The sequence below is a fragment of the Typopeltis vanoorti genome, chromosome 14 (genome assembly GCF_054136105.1).
Source record: "Typopeltis vanoorti isolate ZY-2024b chromosome 14, IOZ_Tvanoo_1.0, whole genome shotgun sequence".
NCBI lineage: Eukaryota > Metazoa > Arthropoda > Arachnida > Uropygi > Thelyphonidae > Typopeltis > Typopeltis vanoorti.
The window spans coordinates 6,357,958-6,377,653 of record NC_143562.1 but is presented as its reverse complement, the minus strand read 5'-3'; the positions used below and the strand labels follow the sequence as shown (position 1 = coordinate 6,377,653).

Sequence of the window (19,696 nt, the reverse complement as noted above, 5' to 3'; positions counted from 1 at the left end):
CATATTAAAATTTTAAGACAGACAAAGCGTTCCCACGGTCAAGGGTGTAATATTACATATCTCAATCAATTTTATGATTATAATTTGTGGAAATATTTAATCTTTCCTGGGGGGTGGCTGTTTCCCCCCCCCTGCAGATGCCCATGACTGTGTGATTGCATTTTATCGATGTATGAAAGCTTTGAGATTGCATAGCGCATCGGCACTCATCTTAATTGGTCCAATGCAATTAATTGCAGGATAACTTTGAATACTTCTGCATAGAGTGGGGGAACAGTCTGTTTTAGGATTTATTAGAAAACAGCAATGAAGGAGAATGCTATATTTGGTTGATATATTTGAATACTCAAAGATGAAAATATGTGAATCATCATTTATAAGGCATGTGAGAATAGGAAAGAATAAGTTTGAGAAGAAACACTTTCATTAATGGTAAAGAATAATTAATGATTATTATTTGTGATATGTGTGTGTCCTATAAATTGCTGGGTAGAGCGAATAGCACGATCCTATAAATTCTAAACGTAAGTGAATTTATGATGGCATAATTAGAAAAAAAAATGAAGAGGGAGAATTTTGCAGGAATAAATATGGTTTGATGGAGCAGCAAATCATCTCATAAAATTTGTTGCATATGTTGTGTATTTCTCTGGTTTGTGTATATCCGCTCTGTTTCCCAAGAATTTTATTTTGTTTACTGAGACTCAGTATACATAACATTCAATCATTATCGGAATTATTCACACTTTCGGGAATCCTAAATTCATTAGTTTTTTTTTTTCTTTTTTTAGTATCAGCTGTTCTCCTCTCTTATCAATCTCATGTATGGTGGTATTTTGTTATAGATCAACAACATCTTATAATAGATAGAATATTCATTTTTTTTTCAGGAATAGATATTTTTTTTTCTGTCTGTTGTTTCCTAAGACTAGAATAAAAATGTCTCTATATACCATTAAAAAAACTTTGCAACCTCAACAGATGCTGTACTGCACAAGCAAAAGAAAACAATTAGCATTTTTCTCCTAACATCCAGTTTCAAATTTTCAGTTCCAGAAAACATGCGTAACAACTGTTTGTAATATACGTCGGATACAAAAAGTGCTCAACTCATGACAAGTGACAATGTTCAATTGTATTGGTTGACACAATAACCAATCACAGACATTAGGTGCTGAGTGAGCTCAAAATTTTAGCTCACCTGGCCCCACCTTCTCAGTGGTTTCAAAATATTAGAGTGCTAAGAATTTGACCTGCTTGTCCCTCTTTACATCTTTTCGAATGGCTCAAAGGTGTATGCATTTCGAAAGCACACCCGGGCTGTTAACGCAAATGTGAAGCAATGTTTACGTGGCGAAAAGTGCATTCTTCATGAAGCACTAATGCTTTATTACCCTCCTGAAGAGGACAGAAAAGCATTAGTGCAGATGATTGTGTTCAATTTTAGGAATCGCGTGAAGTCTGCAAACAATTAGGGGAGTCTTTAACGGGAATAAATGCAGAAATATAGTATAGATGATACTGATATTTCTTGGATGAGCACCGCACATCCAGCATGCCCAGAATATTCACCACTGATATATATATATATATATATATATATATATATTTTTTTTTTTTTAAAAAATAGATTTAATGACTTAAAAACCGAGATTACTTATAAAGATTTAATAAGATTAATACAACTAGTTTCGGCTTATAATAGCCTTCATCAGGTATTCTTAAAGGAAGAGAATAGTAATAAACAGTGAAGTATCTAAAAAATTTTAAAATACAGGTAAAAAATCGCCACACATAATTGATACATAAAAAACGTTATTTTTTCAAGTTGTTCTAACAGGCGTGCCATTGTTTATTGCAAGTATGCGTGCAGACTCACGTGAACGCCAATATTGAATAACTGCAGCATGGCTATCTGGGATGTTATAACTCAAATTGTTGTTTAAGTGGACAGGATTCAGAAGGATTTCCCTTGATTCTATAATTTTTCTCTCAAACTCATCATCAGAGCAAAAAATATTTTCTGATCTATCCCAGCAAACGGAGTGTCTTTGTTGATCATCAGGATTATTTGAAAAAAGAACATGACTGAATAACGCAGTTGCATGAGATCTTTTGTAAGAGATGTCTCTTTTATGCTCTTCTATACGTTGCTCAACAGATTTGTTAGTTTGTCCGAAATAAGGGCTATTGCAATCGCACCATAATTTATATACACCTGGATATTTTAGGTTGTGATGAGGGGGCTTTGGCTTTGCTTTAAAGGTAGCATCTCCATCCCATATATTAGCACAGTCTCTAACAAATTAGCAAAAGTCCTTAAAAAATATAACATCAAGACATTCTTCACCACCCTTCCAAAAATCCGTTCTCTAATCAGCCATCCAAAGCCCCCTCATCACAACCTAAAATATCCAGGTGTATATAAATTATGGTGCGATTGCAATAGCCCTTATTTCGGACAAACTAACAAATCTGTTGAGCAACGTATAGAAGAGCATAAAAGAGACATCTCTTACAAAAGATCTCATGCAACTGCGTTATCCAGTCATGTTCTTTTTTCAAATAATCCTAATGATGATCAAAAAGCCATTCCGTTTGCTGGGATAGATCAGAAAATATTTTTCGCTCTGATGATGAGTTTGAGAGAAAAATTATAGAATCAAGGGAAATCCTTCTGAATCCTGTCCACTTAAACAACAATTTGAGTTATAACATCCCTGATAGCCATGCTGCAGTTATTCAATATTGGCGTTCACATGAGTCTGCACGCATACTTGCAATAAACAATGGCACGCCTGTTAGAACAACTTGAAAAAATACAACGTTTTTTATGTATCAATTATGTGTGGCGATTTTGTTACCTGTATTTTCAAGTTTTAGATACTTCAATGTTTATTACTATTCTCTTCCTTTAAGAATACCTGATGAAGGCTATTATAAGCCAAAACTAGTTGTATTAATCTTATTAAATCTTTATAAGTAATCTCGGTTTTTAAGTCATTAAATCTATTTTTAAAAATGTATCACAACAACCGAGTTGAAGAATATAATTACATATATATATATATATATATATATATATATATATTTTTTTTTTTTTTTTTGCATGAATCTCATTAATTTTTATAGGTTTTAAACCTGTACATTATTAGTACTATGAACATACGAGGAATTTGATATCCAGAAATCATGTACTATACAGACCAAACTTACAACTTATAATAAACTGATTTTTATTTTTTTGTATTAGTTTCTTTTTGCTGTGCTGTGAGAAACTAGTAGAACCACTAAAAATTTTGTGGTGATACCAGAAAAGAGTTTATTATAAAGTCCAGCAGATTTGCAAGATACTTTAGGTCTCCAATAAATATGTTAATGGTCACACACACTGGGTGATTAAATTCATCTTCCACATATAAAGATTCATAAACATCCATGTTCATAATGTAGATTTCAGTCTACAGCCTGTTGGTTGAAGAGCAGATATGCTATTCGTTCAATCAACCAGCCTGCACTATTCCATTATGTTTGTATCCTCCCCTCTCTCTCTCTTGAATGTTGTCAACCCTACCACCTGGGAAAGTTTGTAAACCTATAGTACATTTGGTATCATATGTAGGCTAAAACCTAAATAATCCAGGAATCTTGCTATAGAACCCAATATCATACTTTTCCAAGCCACTTCAAATCCAGTCAGTGAAAGTCATCTACTGCTAAAAGATATTCACAAACATCCTTGATACAGCGTGTTACAAACATATGGCTTGTAGGTTGGATTACAGAGATGATGCTATTGATTAGCCAGCCAGCAGGGTTTTCTGTGCTAAAAATGCATTCATCTTCCTTATTAGTCCATTATCCACCAGAATTTTCATCATTTGGTCCTTCTCTGTCTCCTGTATAAAGAACTCTAAATTAGTTTCCATAATTCAGTACTAGATGACTTATTTTTTTGCAAAACACCACTTGGTTTTATTAGTTAAGTGTTATTATTAGTGTTCATTCACTTCAATTGCAAGCTGGCTATTATGTATGAAACAGGGAAAAAAAAAAAGTACTCGTGCTTGATGTCAATTTGACCATGTCATCCCTGTAGCTGTCATTTTTACCTTTTGACCTCATTGCATAATTCTGTGATCTCCCTCAGCTCCAGTTGTATTGATATTCCCATAAATCATAATATCATTAACATAATTGCTGTGAAATGTATTTATTGTTGAAATGTTTATCCTTTTCGTGTATTATACTGAATTCATTAGATTCCGATATATATTTATTATTTAGCATTTTTTTAAAACCCTTCCATAGCAAGTTTAGAACCTGTGGAAATAAAACTAATGACATTGGCTACAGTATTTTTAACATCTACTGGCGCAGTATCTATGTAAATATCTGTAACAGTTTATTTTGCATTTTACTTAGTAATTATTTAACCATGTTGATATGTTTATTAGTTAAATGATAGAATGTATAAGTCAAAAAAACATTTTTATAAGGAAGTAATTTTTCAGTTTTTTTAACATGCATGAATAGTCATTTTCATTGTTACAAAAATAGGTTTTCATGTTCAGATACAGCTGGTGATAGTTTTTGTTTAATAAATGTTTGCTTAATGCTCTGTTCATCCTGATTTCTCAGTGTAATTATGTTTAGAATGAGTCATGTTTCATTTTTTTGGTTTGGTTATCAGTGCCATAACGAGGGCATGGCGAAAGAGGCGCCTGCCACAGGTGCAACTAGGTTTGGGGTGCAAAATGCAAAAAATAAAAATAAATAAATAGATATAAAAGTCTGCTATTTTATATTGTATTTTTAAATTTTGGCAATACGCTGCTTTAGACCCACAAATTCTGCAACACTGCAACTCGTTTTGATGGGGTTAATAGTAAGTATTTAACATATTTGGACACTCCTTTCCCAGGCATATGGTTATGAAGCACATAACCACTCGGCTAACCACGTGGACCAAATATTGTTGATTAGCATTATTTTTCTTTAGAGTTACTATACTTGCATATAAAAAATTCAGACATGTTGGGCATTTTCAGATAATATCTAAGTAGCCAACTTAATTTTAAACTACAACCCTCCATGTCTTCTCCCTCTCATCAGGATTAACAAAGAGCTATGTTAAAGCACATAATAGTTTCATGATTTTATTCTTGGGAAGTGTTTCCTAAATCTCAATCTAACCTAACCTCATTCATTGAGGTTAGGTTAGATTAGATTGAATTCTCGTGACCTCTGCTTGCTTTGAAGAATTAACCCATGTTTATAGATTTCCACTGACTATTGCATAAAATGAAATAAAATCAAGATTCTTAACAAAATCTGAATCTCATTACTCTTAACATCTTTACAAGATTTGAAAAATACATCCTTAAAACAGACTGATTTCTGAAGTCCAGTACTCACCACTATCAAGTAGCAGCAGCATGTATCTGAGGTACATACATCTGGGTTTTTTCCTTGCTGATGATTCCTCAACATAGTTTGTTCACCTTAGTAGAGAGAAACTAGTGAAACATGAGAATATCTTAAAATTGAACTATTTTAAAACAGTTCCTCACATACTGTTATTATATACTGCTCAAAACAATTAGAAGATATTTTAGTTTCTGTCAGATAATTATAAGTTTCTGCAAATAATTATAACTATTGGGTACTTGAATAAATATTTCTTACTTATGGATAGGGTACAATTGATGAGATATTGTTTAAATAATCGATATTTATTACAAATTTAACAAATTATTATTTTAGCGTGAAATCATTTTAGCATCAATAATCAAAAGCATGGACCACATAAGATGATCAAACAGTTCTTGTGGGATATTTCCCCACTCTTCTATGAGAACTATTTCGAGCTCTTGAAGCGATTGTGGTGGCACCAGTTGAGCAGAAATGCACCTACCTAAAACATCCCAGGTGTGTTCGATTGGATTACAATTCGGTGAACAGGCAGTCCACTCTATTCGTTCAATACCTTCTTCCTCAAACCACTCTTGTACTAAATTTCCATGGTGTGGACGAGCATTGTCATCCATAAAAATGATTTCTTGGCCAATTGCAGCAGCATATGGATGAACTATAGGTTCCAAAATCTCATCGTGATACCTTTGTGCTGTTAAGGAACCGTTTCTGATAAAATAGAGATCAGTATGGCCACCCATACTTATTCCAGCCCATACCATCAAACTCCCACCTTGTTGTTGGGGTCTTTCACAAACAAACTGCCTATTATTTCATGTTCCACTTTCACGCCATATCAAGATACATAGGTTATCTGGTTGCAGACTCGTCACTAAAAAGTGCACGAGCCCAATCCTTGTTTGTCCAATTGCAGTGTTCCTGTGTCTAAATTCTTCGGGCTCTTTTGTGATTTGCAATAAGTGGAATGGAAACCATTGGTCTTTGAGCATATAAACCTATGGCATGCAGATGATTTCGAACATTTCCCATCTCCAGAAAGCGATTACAAAGTTGCTAAATTACACTTTGACATACACGACACACTTGAGCGATAATTTGCTGCATTTGTCCAGCTTTTAATTGACCAATCTCTCCAAGTCATGGATTCTGGGATATCATGTTGCTCTGCCATTTTTAACAAAATAATGGGTGGTAGGTGACATAAGTTTACAATTGAAGTGATAATTATGCACTGTGGAAGTGAGCGCAACAAGCCACGCCTTTACACCCTCACATGCTAATACGGCTAAGACAAGTCTTAGCATGATTTTGTATACACAGTTGCATGTTCTACACTGTTGTATATTAAGAATTTTTAAAATAAATGTTACATTTGTAAATTGTTTTTATAATTTACAAGAAAACCAAAATATCTTGATTGTTTTGAGCAGTATGCTTGAAAATTTCCACTGTGCATAGCATATTTTTCACTCATATTTTATAGTTAAACTTCATGTGTTTGAAATATTCATTATACATATTTATTTCATTGTTATTTTATAGCACTTTGGAAGGACTTGACATGTTCACTGTACTAGAAGAGTTGATTCTTGATAACAATGATCTGCATGATGCTATTCATTTCAAATATAATCCACGACTGCGGATTCTGTCTCTGAATAAAAATAAGGTCTGTAGTTTAAAAATTACTTAAAAATAAAACACTATAGACACTATTTTACTATTATAGTCCATTTAACTCTGTTTCAAAACATGTGGATGAAATCATTTATATTTGAAATTGTAATTTCAGGGAGTTTTCCATTTTTTTGCCATTGTATAATTTGTCTGCACATGTAGTAATGCAACTAAAACTTAAAAGGGGTTCTAAGAACAAGAATTGATTTTGCTTCCACTTTTTCTCCAAGCATTTTCTATACTGCTGCTAACATTTTTATTACTTATGTATAGATCTCTGTATGGACTAGACTTTTTTAACTTAGGTTTATTATTAATAACAGTATCCAAGAAAGATTTATAGCTGCTTCTGCAGCAGTTCTATGGACTAGACTTTTTTAACTTACCATTATTATTAATAATGGTATCCAAGAAAGACTTATAGATGCTTCTGCAGCAGTTCTCTAACTGCCCTTATATGAATTTGGTTTTTCTGTTTTTTTGAGAAAGAAAAAACTGTGGTTAAAGGAGTCTTAGATAATAAGATAAATGTGGTTATATCCTTTTTTTTTCCATAACAAACAAATATTATTAGTGGTGTGGGTGGTAGATGCTGTTTTGTGATGGTAGTGGTGTCATTATGTGTAGTTGGAATATTAAGTAGGGGAGGCAGTAAGGTGTGTGTGTAGTAGTATGTTCCCATAATGAGTTCTTGGACTTCTTGAGGTGTTGCAGAATAACAATACGTTATTTTGTAATGTGAAATTCTGTTTCAAATTTTAATTTTTACTAAATTTGTTAAATAAGGATTTTCTGAAGGAAATGTTTTTCTTTAGGAAAATATTTCCAAAATTTTTCACAATTTTTGTGAACTCAGTTGTGATCCTTACATTTGTGGCTATATTTTCTCTCTCTCTTTTTTTTGTTTTTAATGTGACTGTCATCCATAAAAGGAGACACTTCAAGCCTCCAATAAACAGGGTAGTGATGGTCTCACACCAAGCGATGAAATTCATCTCCCACCTAAAGGCAATCATAAACATCCATGCCCATGGTTGGATTCAAATTCTCGCCTGTTGGTTGAAGAGTGAATATGCTAACCACTTGGTCAACTTGCAGGTGCTCTGGAATAAGTTGGTCTACAGTTATGCTCCCATATTTTATTGTTATTAAAGAGGTTTTCCTCCAAAATATTCATCAAGGTACTAAGGAGCTGAATACTTCTGTACCCCATAAGTACTTCAAGTGCCTCAAAACAGCTTTCTCAATTTAATATCAGCCATATGCATGCATTTGCCATTCTTACTGAATGAAGCAAAGATGGTGACAACAAAGCCTGATGCTTTAGCAGAGCGCTTCAGCTCTCTCAGCACAGTCGAACACTGACAAAACCACCATTGATATGAAGTGCTGTAGTTGCAGCCTAGACATCACCAACACAAAAAAAATTTTATATGAGATGCTATTATTTGCCTGCTTGCTGTGCAAAAATAGACGAATTGGTACATGAATTGTCCATCAACTACAACCAGTCTTTCTACTGTTCACTCTGTCTCCCTTCAATAAAGCAGCTCCTCAACTTGGGAAAATGCATTGGCAGCCTCAGAACTACTGATGAAACTTTCTCCTACAAAATTAGATTACTAGAAACCAAGCTTGAACTGCTCACCAATCAACACTGCAATGTAAATATGCCCTTCCCCTGATAACACAAACTCCATGACTTCATTACATCGACAGTACACAACTCAATCAAGACCAAAAAAAAAAAATTTAACACTGTCATTCTTATGTGGAAATTGACAAATTGCTAAAGGATGGATTAGCAGGAGAATGTGAATGCAACTTCAACCCCAGAGAAATTGTCAAAGTGTCACCATTTCAAACCTATGAATAAAGGAACGGATGCACAAACTTCCTGTACCTTGTGTAAATGACTTGTGACACCAGCAAGCACATCAAATTTAATAGCAGTAGCAAACAAGTTCAAAGGCTTGCCTCCAGTATTGCACATATGAGCTTGGGTCAACCTAACTTTTGTCAACTACAAAAACAGCATTTGGATCATTGATACAAAAAAAAAAAAAAAACGCTGATGGAAATTAAGCAATACCATCAGCTACTGCAGAAACCAGTAAGGCACTACATAGGAAACATGCCAAACCTCTGCACCCAACAACAAGCCCCACAAAGCCTTTCAAATTCACTTCACCAATATATATGGTCTCAATTCCAACTGCAGTAGTGCACTACCACTAGTCCACAAAAACCCCATACTTTTCCTGCAGAAACTCACATCAGCTTTTCCAATTTTATACTTTTTGACTCCTTTTGACACATCTATGCATATATTCGCTCTGACATGCCATGACAGAGAGTATCCTACTTAGAACTGCCTAGCTTTGACTTTCTTTGGCTGAAAATATCCTTACTTTAATCAGGCAAATTCATTTGCTGTGTTTATCACTCTCCCAATGTCACTAACCACTCTGAACACTTTGACTTCCCACTTTTCCAGCAGCAAAATTATCTTCCTAGGAGATTTTATTGTTCACAAAACCACTTCTCTTCTTCCAATTGCACAAACCAAGCAGGCAGAGATGTTGAAACATTTGCCATCACTATTGACTCTAAACAAATTATTCACATGCATACCAGAATACCAGATAACCCTAACCATTCTCCAAATGCCATAGATCTCTTCCTTATCAGTGACTCTTTCAAATTCACTGTGAATATTGTTTGTCTCCCTAGGCAATTGAGACCACTAGTGCTTATCTTCTTTCCCACGGTACAACACTCATACAAGCTTTCTACAATCAAGAGCAATATGGCATTATAATAATGTCAAGTGAGATAACCTACATGAATTGTTTGCTTTATTCCCATGATGCTGGGCTATTTTTTCAGCCTTCCCACCCAAACATAATCCTTATTTACATGGAAACAATTTCCCATGCCACTCGAAACTGCAGTCCTCCCTGTCTAGACCGTGGTTCTTCAAAAGGCATGCCAAAAAAACAACCTGGTAACTTAAAACAAAACAGGAGGAATGGAAGTGCCTATTCTGCAGGGAGAACAAAGAAATGCCACCTACGGCACAGCCGATTATACTGGAGGCAAAATCAGATGACGAACTGAACTGACAAAAAAAAATACAGGTGAGTCCTATAATTTGAACTCCTTAAATATACTAATAGAAAACGGTCTAGAGATATAAAAGTTAGCTTAGTAGATCTTGTGCAAGAACTCTTTGATAAACAGAAAGAACAAATAACAAAAAAACTAGTGAATATGAGGATTTGGTCAAACATAATAATTTACCAGTATAAGAAGTCTTGCAAATGGAAAAAGACATTAAAATCAGCATTAACGCACTAACTGACAGGCAATGCAATTGGATGAAAGAGACATCTGAACTCCTTCAAGAACTTAATTCCCTAAAACTACAATACGAACAATAATCAGCAACAATATAAAGAACATCTTGTTATAAATTGTCTTCCTGAAACTGCACCTACACAAAATCTCAGAGACCTAATTTTAAAATTAGGCCATGCAGTGGACATCCCTCTACACCATAACAACATTCAGACCGTAAATCGGATTCCCAGGAAGAGCAAAAACCAAGGCTTGCCACGACCCGCACCAGTCTAGTTCATCTTACAAGCAAGTCCACAAGAGACAATCTCATAAAAGCCAGCAAACAAGCAAAAACAGAAAAAAATTACCAATTTTTGCTTGTTACAAAATCAAAAGCTCAGAAGACATAGAAAATAGAAAGGCTGCCACAGTGAAAAAAAAAAAAGTCTCCTAATTAGTTCAAAAAGAAGACCACAATGAAAATGAATGTGAACCATCAAGACGGACGCAATAACACTAGAATATATCGGCAATTTCACTTTGATCAGACCTTTCAGATCATTCATTTGACCTCTCGCACATCAGCCTACTTCCAACACAGCAATCAAATACATAAAAGATATCTATCCATTGACATCCTGAGATCATCATCATCATACGTATCTAGGATTTAGGCCTAGTATGGCCTGTTCTGGCCTTAGAAGTCATCGTTGAATCGTTTAAGAGGACGTCCTGGTTTTCTTTTTCCTAATGGCTTGTACTTTAAGGCTTGTTTTGGTAATATTTTTTTTTTTCATTCTTTGAACGTGTTCCATCCATCTATGTTTATATTTTTTAATTTTTTCAATTACTGGTTCTTGGTTTAGTTCTTTCATAATATCTTCGTTTCTTTTGTGATCAAATAGGGTATACTTTGCAGTTTTTCTCATAAACTTCATTTCTCATCATCATCATCAAATTCCTGCCATGTACCCTCAAGGGGTGTACAGGATATGACAGTACTACATGAAAAAATTACATCATTACTAACTTCCTATCTACAATTTTCCTCCAAATCAGTCTGTTACTTGTCAGGACTCCAACATTATCAGATCTTATATTTCTATCATCTAAGGCACTTTGTACCGTATCAATCCACCTATATCTTGGTCTTCCTCTGGGTCGTTTTCCTGCCAACCTGGCAGAGAACACTTGTTTTGCTAATCTTTCCTCTCCCATTCTATTTAAGTGACCATACCATCTGAGATTAGCTCTGCTAACACATTCCTGGATGCTGACAATGTCAAGTTCTTTCCTAATATCCTCATTTTTAATATGATATTGCCATTGATGCAATCTGTTCACGCCTCTAATCTTTCTCACGACTCTCATATCTGCGGTCTCTAGTCTTTGGTCAAGTGTTTTACTTCTGACCCAGCTCTCAGATCCATAAGTTAAAATTGGTTTGAACACAGTCTTGTATACAGCTAATTTAGTGTTCCGACTAATTTCTTTCTTATTCCATATGAATTTATTCAATTGACTTCCCATGATACCAGCTTTGCTGATTCTGTTGTCTATTTCTATATTTAGTTTACCATCTTCAGTAAAAATTGTGCCTAAGTAGCTGAAATGTTTTACTTGTTCCACAGGTTCTCCATTCACAACACAGTTGACATTTTCAATGATTCTGCCTATTTTCATTGTCTTTATCTTTTTATTGCTGACCTTCATACCATATCTATTACAACAGCTATTCAATTTAGTCAGAGAATCTTGCAGACTTGTAGCAGATTTATTTAGAAGTATAACATCATCCGCATAAAGCAAAGAGCTGACATTAACATCTCCAATTTTGATATCAGGTTTAATACCACATTCCTTCATAATGTGATCCATATAGATAATGAATAACAGAGGGGATAATGTACATCCTTGTCTCACACCAGATTTAACATTAAACCATCTTCCTGTACTTCCTTCAATTCTAACTGCTGACTCACAACTCAAATAAAGACTAAGTATTGCTTGATATAATGCCCCATTGACACCATATAACTGCAGCGTATTGAATAGCTTCTCTCTTGGCACCTTGTCATATGCCTTTTCCAAATCGACAAAACTTAAATACAGATCTTTGTTATATTCCCATGCTTTCTCGACTATTTGTCGTAAAGTGAAGATCTGATCCTGACAGCCTCTATTTGGCCTGAATCCAGCTTGTTCTTCACCAAGCTTTTCTTCCACAATTCTTCTCAACCGTTTCTCAAGTATACTTGCATAGATCTTGCCAGGAACACTCAGTAGGGAAACACCTCTGTAATTCTCGCATTCAGTTTTATTTCCCTTTTTATATATGGGTACTATGAGAGCTCTACTCCAATCATCGGGAATTCGTCCCTCTGTCCAGGCTTTCTGAACTATGCAGTGCAGCCACTGTAAGACTCTTATACCACCATACTTCAGCATTTCTGGTCGAATATCATCTACTCCTGCTGCCTTTCCACATTTCAAGCCTTTGATGGCTTTTTCTACTTCAAGTATGGATATGTATTCCTGACTGCATGCCTGGTCAGTGTTTTTTATCACTGTGCTGTCATCACTGCTTGTTTCATTTAGCAGTTTTTCAAAGTAATTACTCCATACTTCAAGGATATCTTTTTCTCCTGTTTTCATTTCACCTTTATCATCTCTAATTCCTTTTACAGCACTCTTTCCTCCATTCCTAAGCTTCTTCAACAACCTCCAGAATATTTTGCCACCTTCTTGATATTTATTTTCTATATTCTTGCCAAAGTCCTCCCATGACTTTTGTTTAGCTAGTTTTACACACTGTTTAGCTTTCTTTCTGCTGTTGTTAATCTTTGTTTGTCTTTTTGTTTTATTGTCCAGATTTCGCTTCCATACATTAAGACCGGTAGGGCTAATGTATTGTATACTTTTAGCCTGGTTTGTTTTTGAACTAGGTTTGGTTTAAATATAGAGTTAATTACACCTGTTAGTTTTAAATATTTTGCAATTTTTATGTTTATATCTTTTTCATTTTCATAAGTGATCATACATCCTAGGTAGTTAAATGAATTCACCTGTTCTAAGATCTTGTTATCTAATACTATTTTAGTTCTTGCTGGATCTTGTCCTTTAAAGGCCATAGTTTTTGTTTTTTCCGTTGATATTATCATACCATAATCTTTGGATATCTCATTTAGATTTAAAATAGCTTTCTGTAAGTTATCTTCAGAATTTGTAATTATTATTTGGTCGTCTGCAAAGAGGAGAGTGTTTAAGTTAACTGTAGGTGAAAGTTTAATTCCTTGATGTAAATTTTTACTCCATTTTATTATTATTTCATTTAAGTAGATATTAAAAAGAGTTGCTGAGAGGGGACATCCATTCCTGTCGGACCCCTTGGTTTATCTCTCTTGTATATGATAGCTCATGATTTAATCTTATTTGTATTTGATTATTTTCATATATACTTGTGACAGCTTTTAGGATATTATTTGGTATTTGTCTTTCTTTTAATATGTTAAATAATATGTTTCTTTTAACTTTGTCAAATGCTTTTTCAAAGTCAATAAATGCAATATGTGTTTCTAAATTATATTCTCTTCTTTTCTCTATTATTAATTTTAGGCAGAAGGCTGGGTCTATACATGATCGTCCTTTTCTAAATCCATTTTGTACCTCTAGAATAAAGTTTTCGGAATATTTCATTAGTTTGTTATTTAAGATTCTTTTGTATATTTTGTAACATGAATTTAGTATACTGATACCTCTATAGTTTTTAGGGTCATCTCTATTACCTTTCTTAAAGATAGGAATCAGAATTGCTTTTTTCCGTTCTATTGGGGGGATACCATTTGAGTAAATTTTATTTAAAAATAATAAGAGTCTTCCTTTGAATCTTGTTCCTGCGTATTTATATAGTTCTGAACCTAGCTTATCTTCTCCAGGTGATTTTCCGTTTCTTGTTTCTTTCAGGCTGATTTCTAATTCTTCTTCAGTTATTTCCTTTTCATTTTTGTTAATTGTTTGCCAGTTGTCTTTTTTAAAATATTTGTCTGTCCACAGTTCTGTGTAGTAATTTAGAAATTCTTCTAATTTCAATTCAGTGTTTAATTTTATGTTTTCTTTGGTATCTGCATTTAGGTGTTTCAAAATCTTAATATACATTGGGTCTTATTTTATATAAATCATGTTCTAAATTAGAAACAAATTTATTCCATGATTCTCTGTCTTTTTCTGACTTCTCTTTTAGCAATGGCTCTTATTCTTTTATATTCTATTTCATCTTCTAATCTTTTACTGCTTAACCATTTGTGATAGGCTTCTTTTTTCTTTTTGATTATTTCTTTGATTGTATCATCCCAGATCTTCAGTTTTTTTCTTTTATTGAATTTTATGGTCTTTCCTAAGCTTTCATTTGCTGCTGCATTTAGTATTGTTTTTATATTAAGCCATTCTATTTCTATTTCTTCATTTTGTTTTATTTTACCTAAATATTGGTTAATTCTTTGTTCATATAGCCATTGTACATTTGTGTCATTCAATAGTCTAGTTTTATAAGCAAATGTTTCAATTTTTCTTTCTGTTCTTGTTACTTGTAGCCATTTAGGTGGTAATCTTAATTTTATTTTAACAAGGAAGTGGTTGCTGCTTATTTCATATCCTCTCTCATCCTGAGATAAGCTTACTAAAAAGCTTCAAGGATGCAAGCTGAGACATTACATCTCAACCAAGATCAACAGAAAGAAAAAAAAAAATCCCTTATATAACACTGTTATACTATAGATACAGTTATTCATGACTTATTTTTTAACAGTATTAACAACGCCAAACAATTTTATCAAAGAGATGTTTGATTAGCTGCTTATATTTTGCTGAATTTCAACTCGGCATCATCAGAGCACAACAGGCTAAACCTCCAAAAAGCAATATGCCGCTTAATCAAATAACTGCCCTAAAAAGTTATATAAGAATAAAAATATTATTATTACAAAAGCCGATAAAGGAAATGCAACAGTTATCATGAATCAAGAAGAGTATAACAGAAAAATGCAAGATCTCCTATGTGACAGTTCCATGTATCGAATTATACATCGAGACCCCACTATGTCTCAATGGAAAAAAAGTCCGAAAATCACTGAAAAAAGTGACGTCATGGCCCAAAGAAATCATCAGGAAAATAAAACCAATTCATGTTAAACCACCCCGTATTTATGGATTACCAAAAATCCACAAAACTAATATCACCCTGCGCCCCATAGTCAATAGCATAGATAGTCCCACATATAAACTGGCCCAGCATTTAACCAAGTCACTTGCTCCCCTTACTGACAACTCTTCTACTTTTGTAAAAAATTCAGTCCATTTCAAAACACGAGTTAAAAATCTAATCCTGAAAAATTCAGACATAATGGTTAGTTTTGATGTCACCTTTTTATTTACCAATGTACCACTTATAGATACTCTTGATTTAATCAAGTCTAAATTTCCTGCTGATATTTTTGAATATTTAAATTTACTATGAATGCAGGTTGCTTTACATGGGGAGGAAAATTCTACAAACAAATTAATGGTACTGCTATGGGTTTCCCCCATTAGCAAATTTTTACATGGAACACTTTGAAAACAAAGTACTTACCACAGCTACATACAAGCCACTAGTGTGGTTACGCTATGTAGATGTGTTTGCAATCTGGCCCCATGGACAAGACACTTTGGATGTGTTTGTCACCTACCTAAACAGCCAACACCCCAAAATCCACTTCACAGTAGAAAAAGAATCAAATAACTGTTTACATTTCTTGACACATTAATCATCTGCTTTTCAGATGGATCACTATCTTTTTCCATTTACAGAAAGCCTACATACACACAGGAAGATATCTACATAAACAATCAGATCATCATCCAGTCCAACAGTATGGCATTTTAAAAACACTTACACACAGAGCCAGAGCCATTTGTTTTAATGATACAGCTCTGACCACAGAACTCAAATATCTGCGCCATTCGTTCTTGGCCAACAGCTATAATCCCTACGAAATAGATAAAATACTACATAGTCCCATTACTCTGCCCACCCCTAATACACAAGAACACAACATGACCATTTCTATTCCGTATGTCAGAGGTACATCAGAAAAGATTGCCAAAGTATTGATGAAACATAGCCTTCGCACCACTTTCAAACCTCATGTCAAACTAGCAACTCTGATCTGCTCGCCTAAGGATAAACTTCACCCTTTAGTATACCCAGGAGTGTATGAAGTTCCCTGTGACTGTGACTTGGCCTATTATGGGCAAACAGGAAGATCAGTTAACATCCGTGTGGAAGAACATGAAAAATACATTCGCTACTGTTACTATGGCAAGTCAGGACTGGCAGACCATGCTTTGGACACTCCTTCACACACGATTAGATGGAAGAAAACGAATGTGCTATTTAGGAGTCATTACAGATCTGAAAGATTATTTTTTGAGTCAGCAATGGCTTTGAAGAATTCTCCCAACCTTAACAAATATGGTTGCATTAATTTGCCAAAACTCCCGCATAGCTGTTCCCCCCCCCCCCCCCCCATTAGAGGGTGCCAAAATAGGACTTTAGATCTTTTGTCCATTGCAGTTGTATTGTTTCACTCACTCACTGTCGCGTGTACAAGTGTGTTGTGCTCTGATGATGCTGAGTTGAAATTCAGTGACATATATGTAGTTAATAAAACATCTCTTTGATAAAATTGTTTGGTGTTGTTAATACCATTAAAAAAATAAGTCATGAATAACGGTCAACACCTAAACTTATCTGTTAGATAGACAGTGAAAAAAAATGTAACCGTGTAATCTACATGGTTACATGTACCATCTACAGTAACTGTTAATAATACATTATACAAAAAAAAAAAGGAAAATTTGTATGAAAATATTGTTAAAAAAAAACAAACTAGAACTATATGTTTTGTAAATGCATAATGTATAATCATAATTTAAACAATAAAAATCATTGAATTAAAAAAATACTATTATTATTATTACATATATGTAATTTTTAAATTTTGTAATTTCTATAGTATTATAATGCAATTATTATATATATGAAAGACATAATAAAGTGTTTAAAAAAATTATTACATGACACCTCCAGGGAGTCCAAGGACTCATCGAGGGGAGGGCACCTACTCTATAGCTCTCTGTCTCCACTACTCAATCCACCAAGTACAATGAACCACAACTACACCAATGCCATCTACTGCTAACTGCCACCACTAGTATTTTCACAGACAACCACAAACATCCATGCCCATAGCGGGATTTGAACCTGCAGCCTTTTGGCTGGAGAGCGGATTGCTAACCACTGCCAGCCAGGCCGGCATAATTTGTCTTATAACCATGTTTGATGGTATCCAAATGTTTAATTTCAGTGAACACTTTGCATCCATGTTTTTATTGACATCTAAAACATCATGGCCATTATGGTAGTTAATGGCATAATTTGACAGAACAATGCAAAATGATACTATAATAAATTTAGTTTAATCCTTTATCCAAGTGTGAGCAAACAAAGTTTGCGCCTGAAAATATCTTCAGGACTGGGGTAAGGTGGTACAACACCAGGGCACTCCTTGCAAAGGTTGAGCAAGCTACAAACACTCCTATCTCAGTATCTCCCATAATGCAAAACACATCTCCTTGCAGATATGTCTAATGTTATGCATTAAGGGAAGGGTTACAACCCAGACTAGTTTCGACCTTTATTGAGGTCTCTTCAGTGGGAGCCAGGCCCAAGTGGAGATACCAGGCAGAAGCATTAGCAGGTCATCTCTACCTATAGGAGTTGCCAAATGGTGTGCCACCCTTTTTTAATAAATTACTCTGGATTTAGAGAAAGATATTGAACGTTTATTTTTCACTTGGTTAGAGTATAATAAATTTAGTTTAATCCTTTATCCAAGTGTGAGCAAACAAAGTTTGCGCCTGAAAATATCTTCAGGACTGGGGTAAGGTGGTACAACACCACCTTGTACCACCTTACCCAGTCCTGAAGATATTTTCAGGCGCAAACTTTGTTTGCTCACACTTGGATAAAGGATTAAACTAAATTTGTTATACTCTAACCAAGTGAAAAATAAACTTTCAACAAAATGATACTACTTCTGCTCATGATGAACGGAATTTAATGAATTTTGGTATATAGGATCTCTACTTAAATTTATTAGATTATCTCAATTTTGGGTAAATGAAACAAAATATGTAACACATTTATCCTTTTCTTAATATGTTAGGCTCAGTTGCCTGTTACAACCAAGATACCTGGCTTTATGTAAACTTTGTTATTGCATGGCATGAGAGGCTAGGTAGTTTGCATTGCTTGACAAAGTGGCCTTCCCCAGTTTGTATGTTTTGCAGGATGAAACTTGAAGTTATTTTTGTATTAGACAGAATTTGGTCTTTCCAACCAAACAGCTTTGCCACTACTGGCTGAACTATAGAGGTTCGGTAACATATAACAAATGACAATAAATAAACTGCTCTACAGTACATAAGCCAAAAATGCAAGAATACAGTTGGGAAATGCCATTTTTATAACTGTCCATTTCCACTGCAAAAGAGGAGGTTATCATTGTATATAGCATATAGAATTTTCCACTGCCTTTATCATTCTCATTTCATACTTCTCTTCCATTTAGTATCTTTATTATGCAATTTGATACATGAACTATGAAGTTCATATATCCATCTAATATTCATAATTAGCCTTATTGACATATAAATTAAAACAAGTTTTATGTTTTAGTTATATTCTAAATGGGAAAAAAAAAAAAGTTTTACGATTAAAAAATTTGATTCCTGATCCCTGATTCAGTTTTTGGTCTTCGGGTTGTCAGCAGATTGATCTAATCACCTGCTTTGAACAACTCATAATTACATAATTATAAATGTATCTATCATTTGAATAACATTGCACCCAATATGATGTTTAGAGCTCATTAAAACTTCTTGACTAAATGTAGAGGAAAACACTTAAATTAACAATCCATCTCTCATCAGTTCACTCTTTTCCATGGATTTTAGATTTTTGTGCGTTCACCCCCCCCCCCCCCCCCCGAAGATGTGTTCATGGTTATTTATCAGAATTAACATTGGTCATTTCCTCTCACTGTCTGCTAAACATGTTAAAACATATTTTTCACATATCACTCTGCATACATAGTTCAATTTCAAATTAACAGAACAAAATTTTTATTCCTTTATTCCTCCT

At 34.2% G+C, this 19,696-nt stretch overlaps 1 protein-coding gene across 3 annotated transcripts in view; it reads left to right on the top strand.

Moving 5' to 3' along the window:
* Positions 1-19,696, top strand: part of LOC150099141 (leucine-rich melanocyte differentiation-associated protein-like) — a 155,496-nt gene that overhangs the window by 77,980 nt on the left and 57,820 nt on the right. For all 3 annotated transcript variants that reach the window (XM_090403987.1, XM_090403988.1, XM_090403989.1), the window contains exon 3: positions 6,979-7,105. In XM_090403987.1, the coding sequence (XP_090260113.1) occupies positions 6,979-7,105 (127 nt within the window). The remainder of the gene's footprint in view (positions 1-6,978; positions 7,106-19,696) is intronic.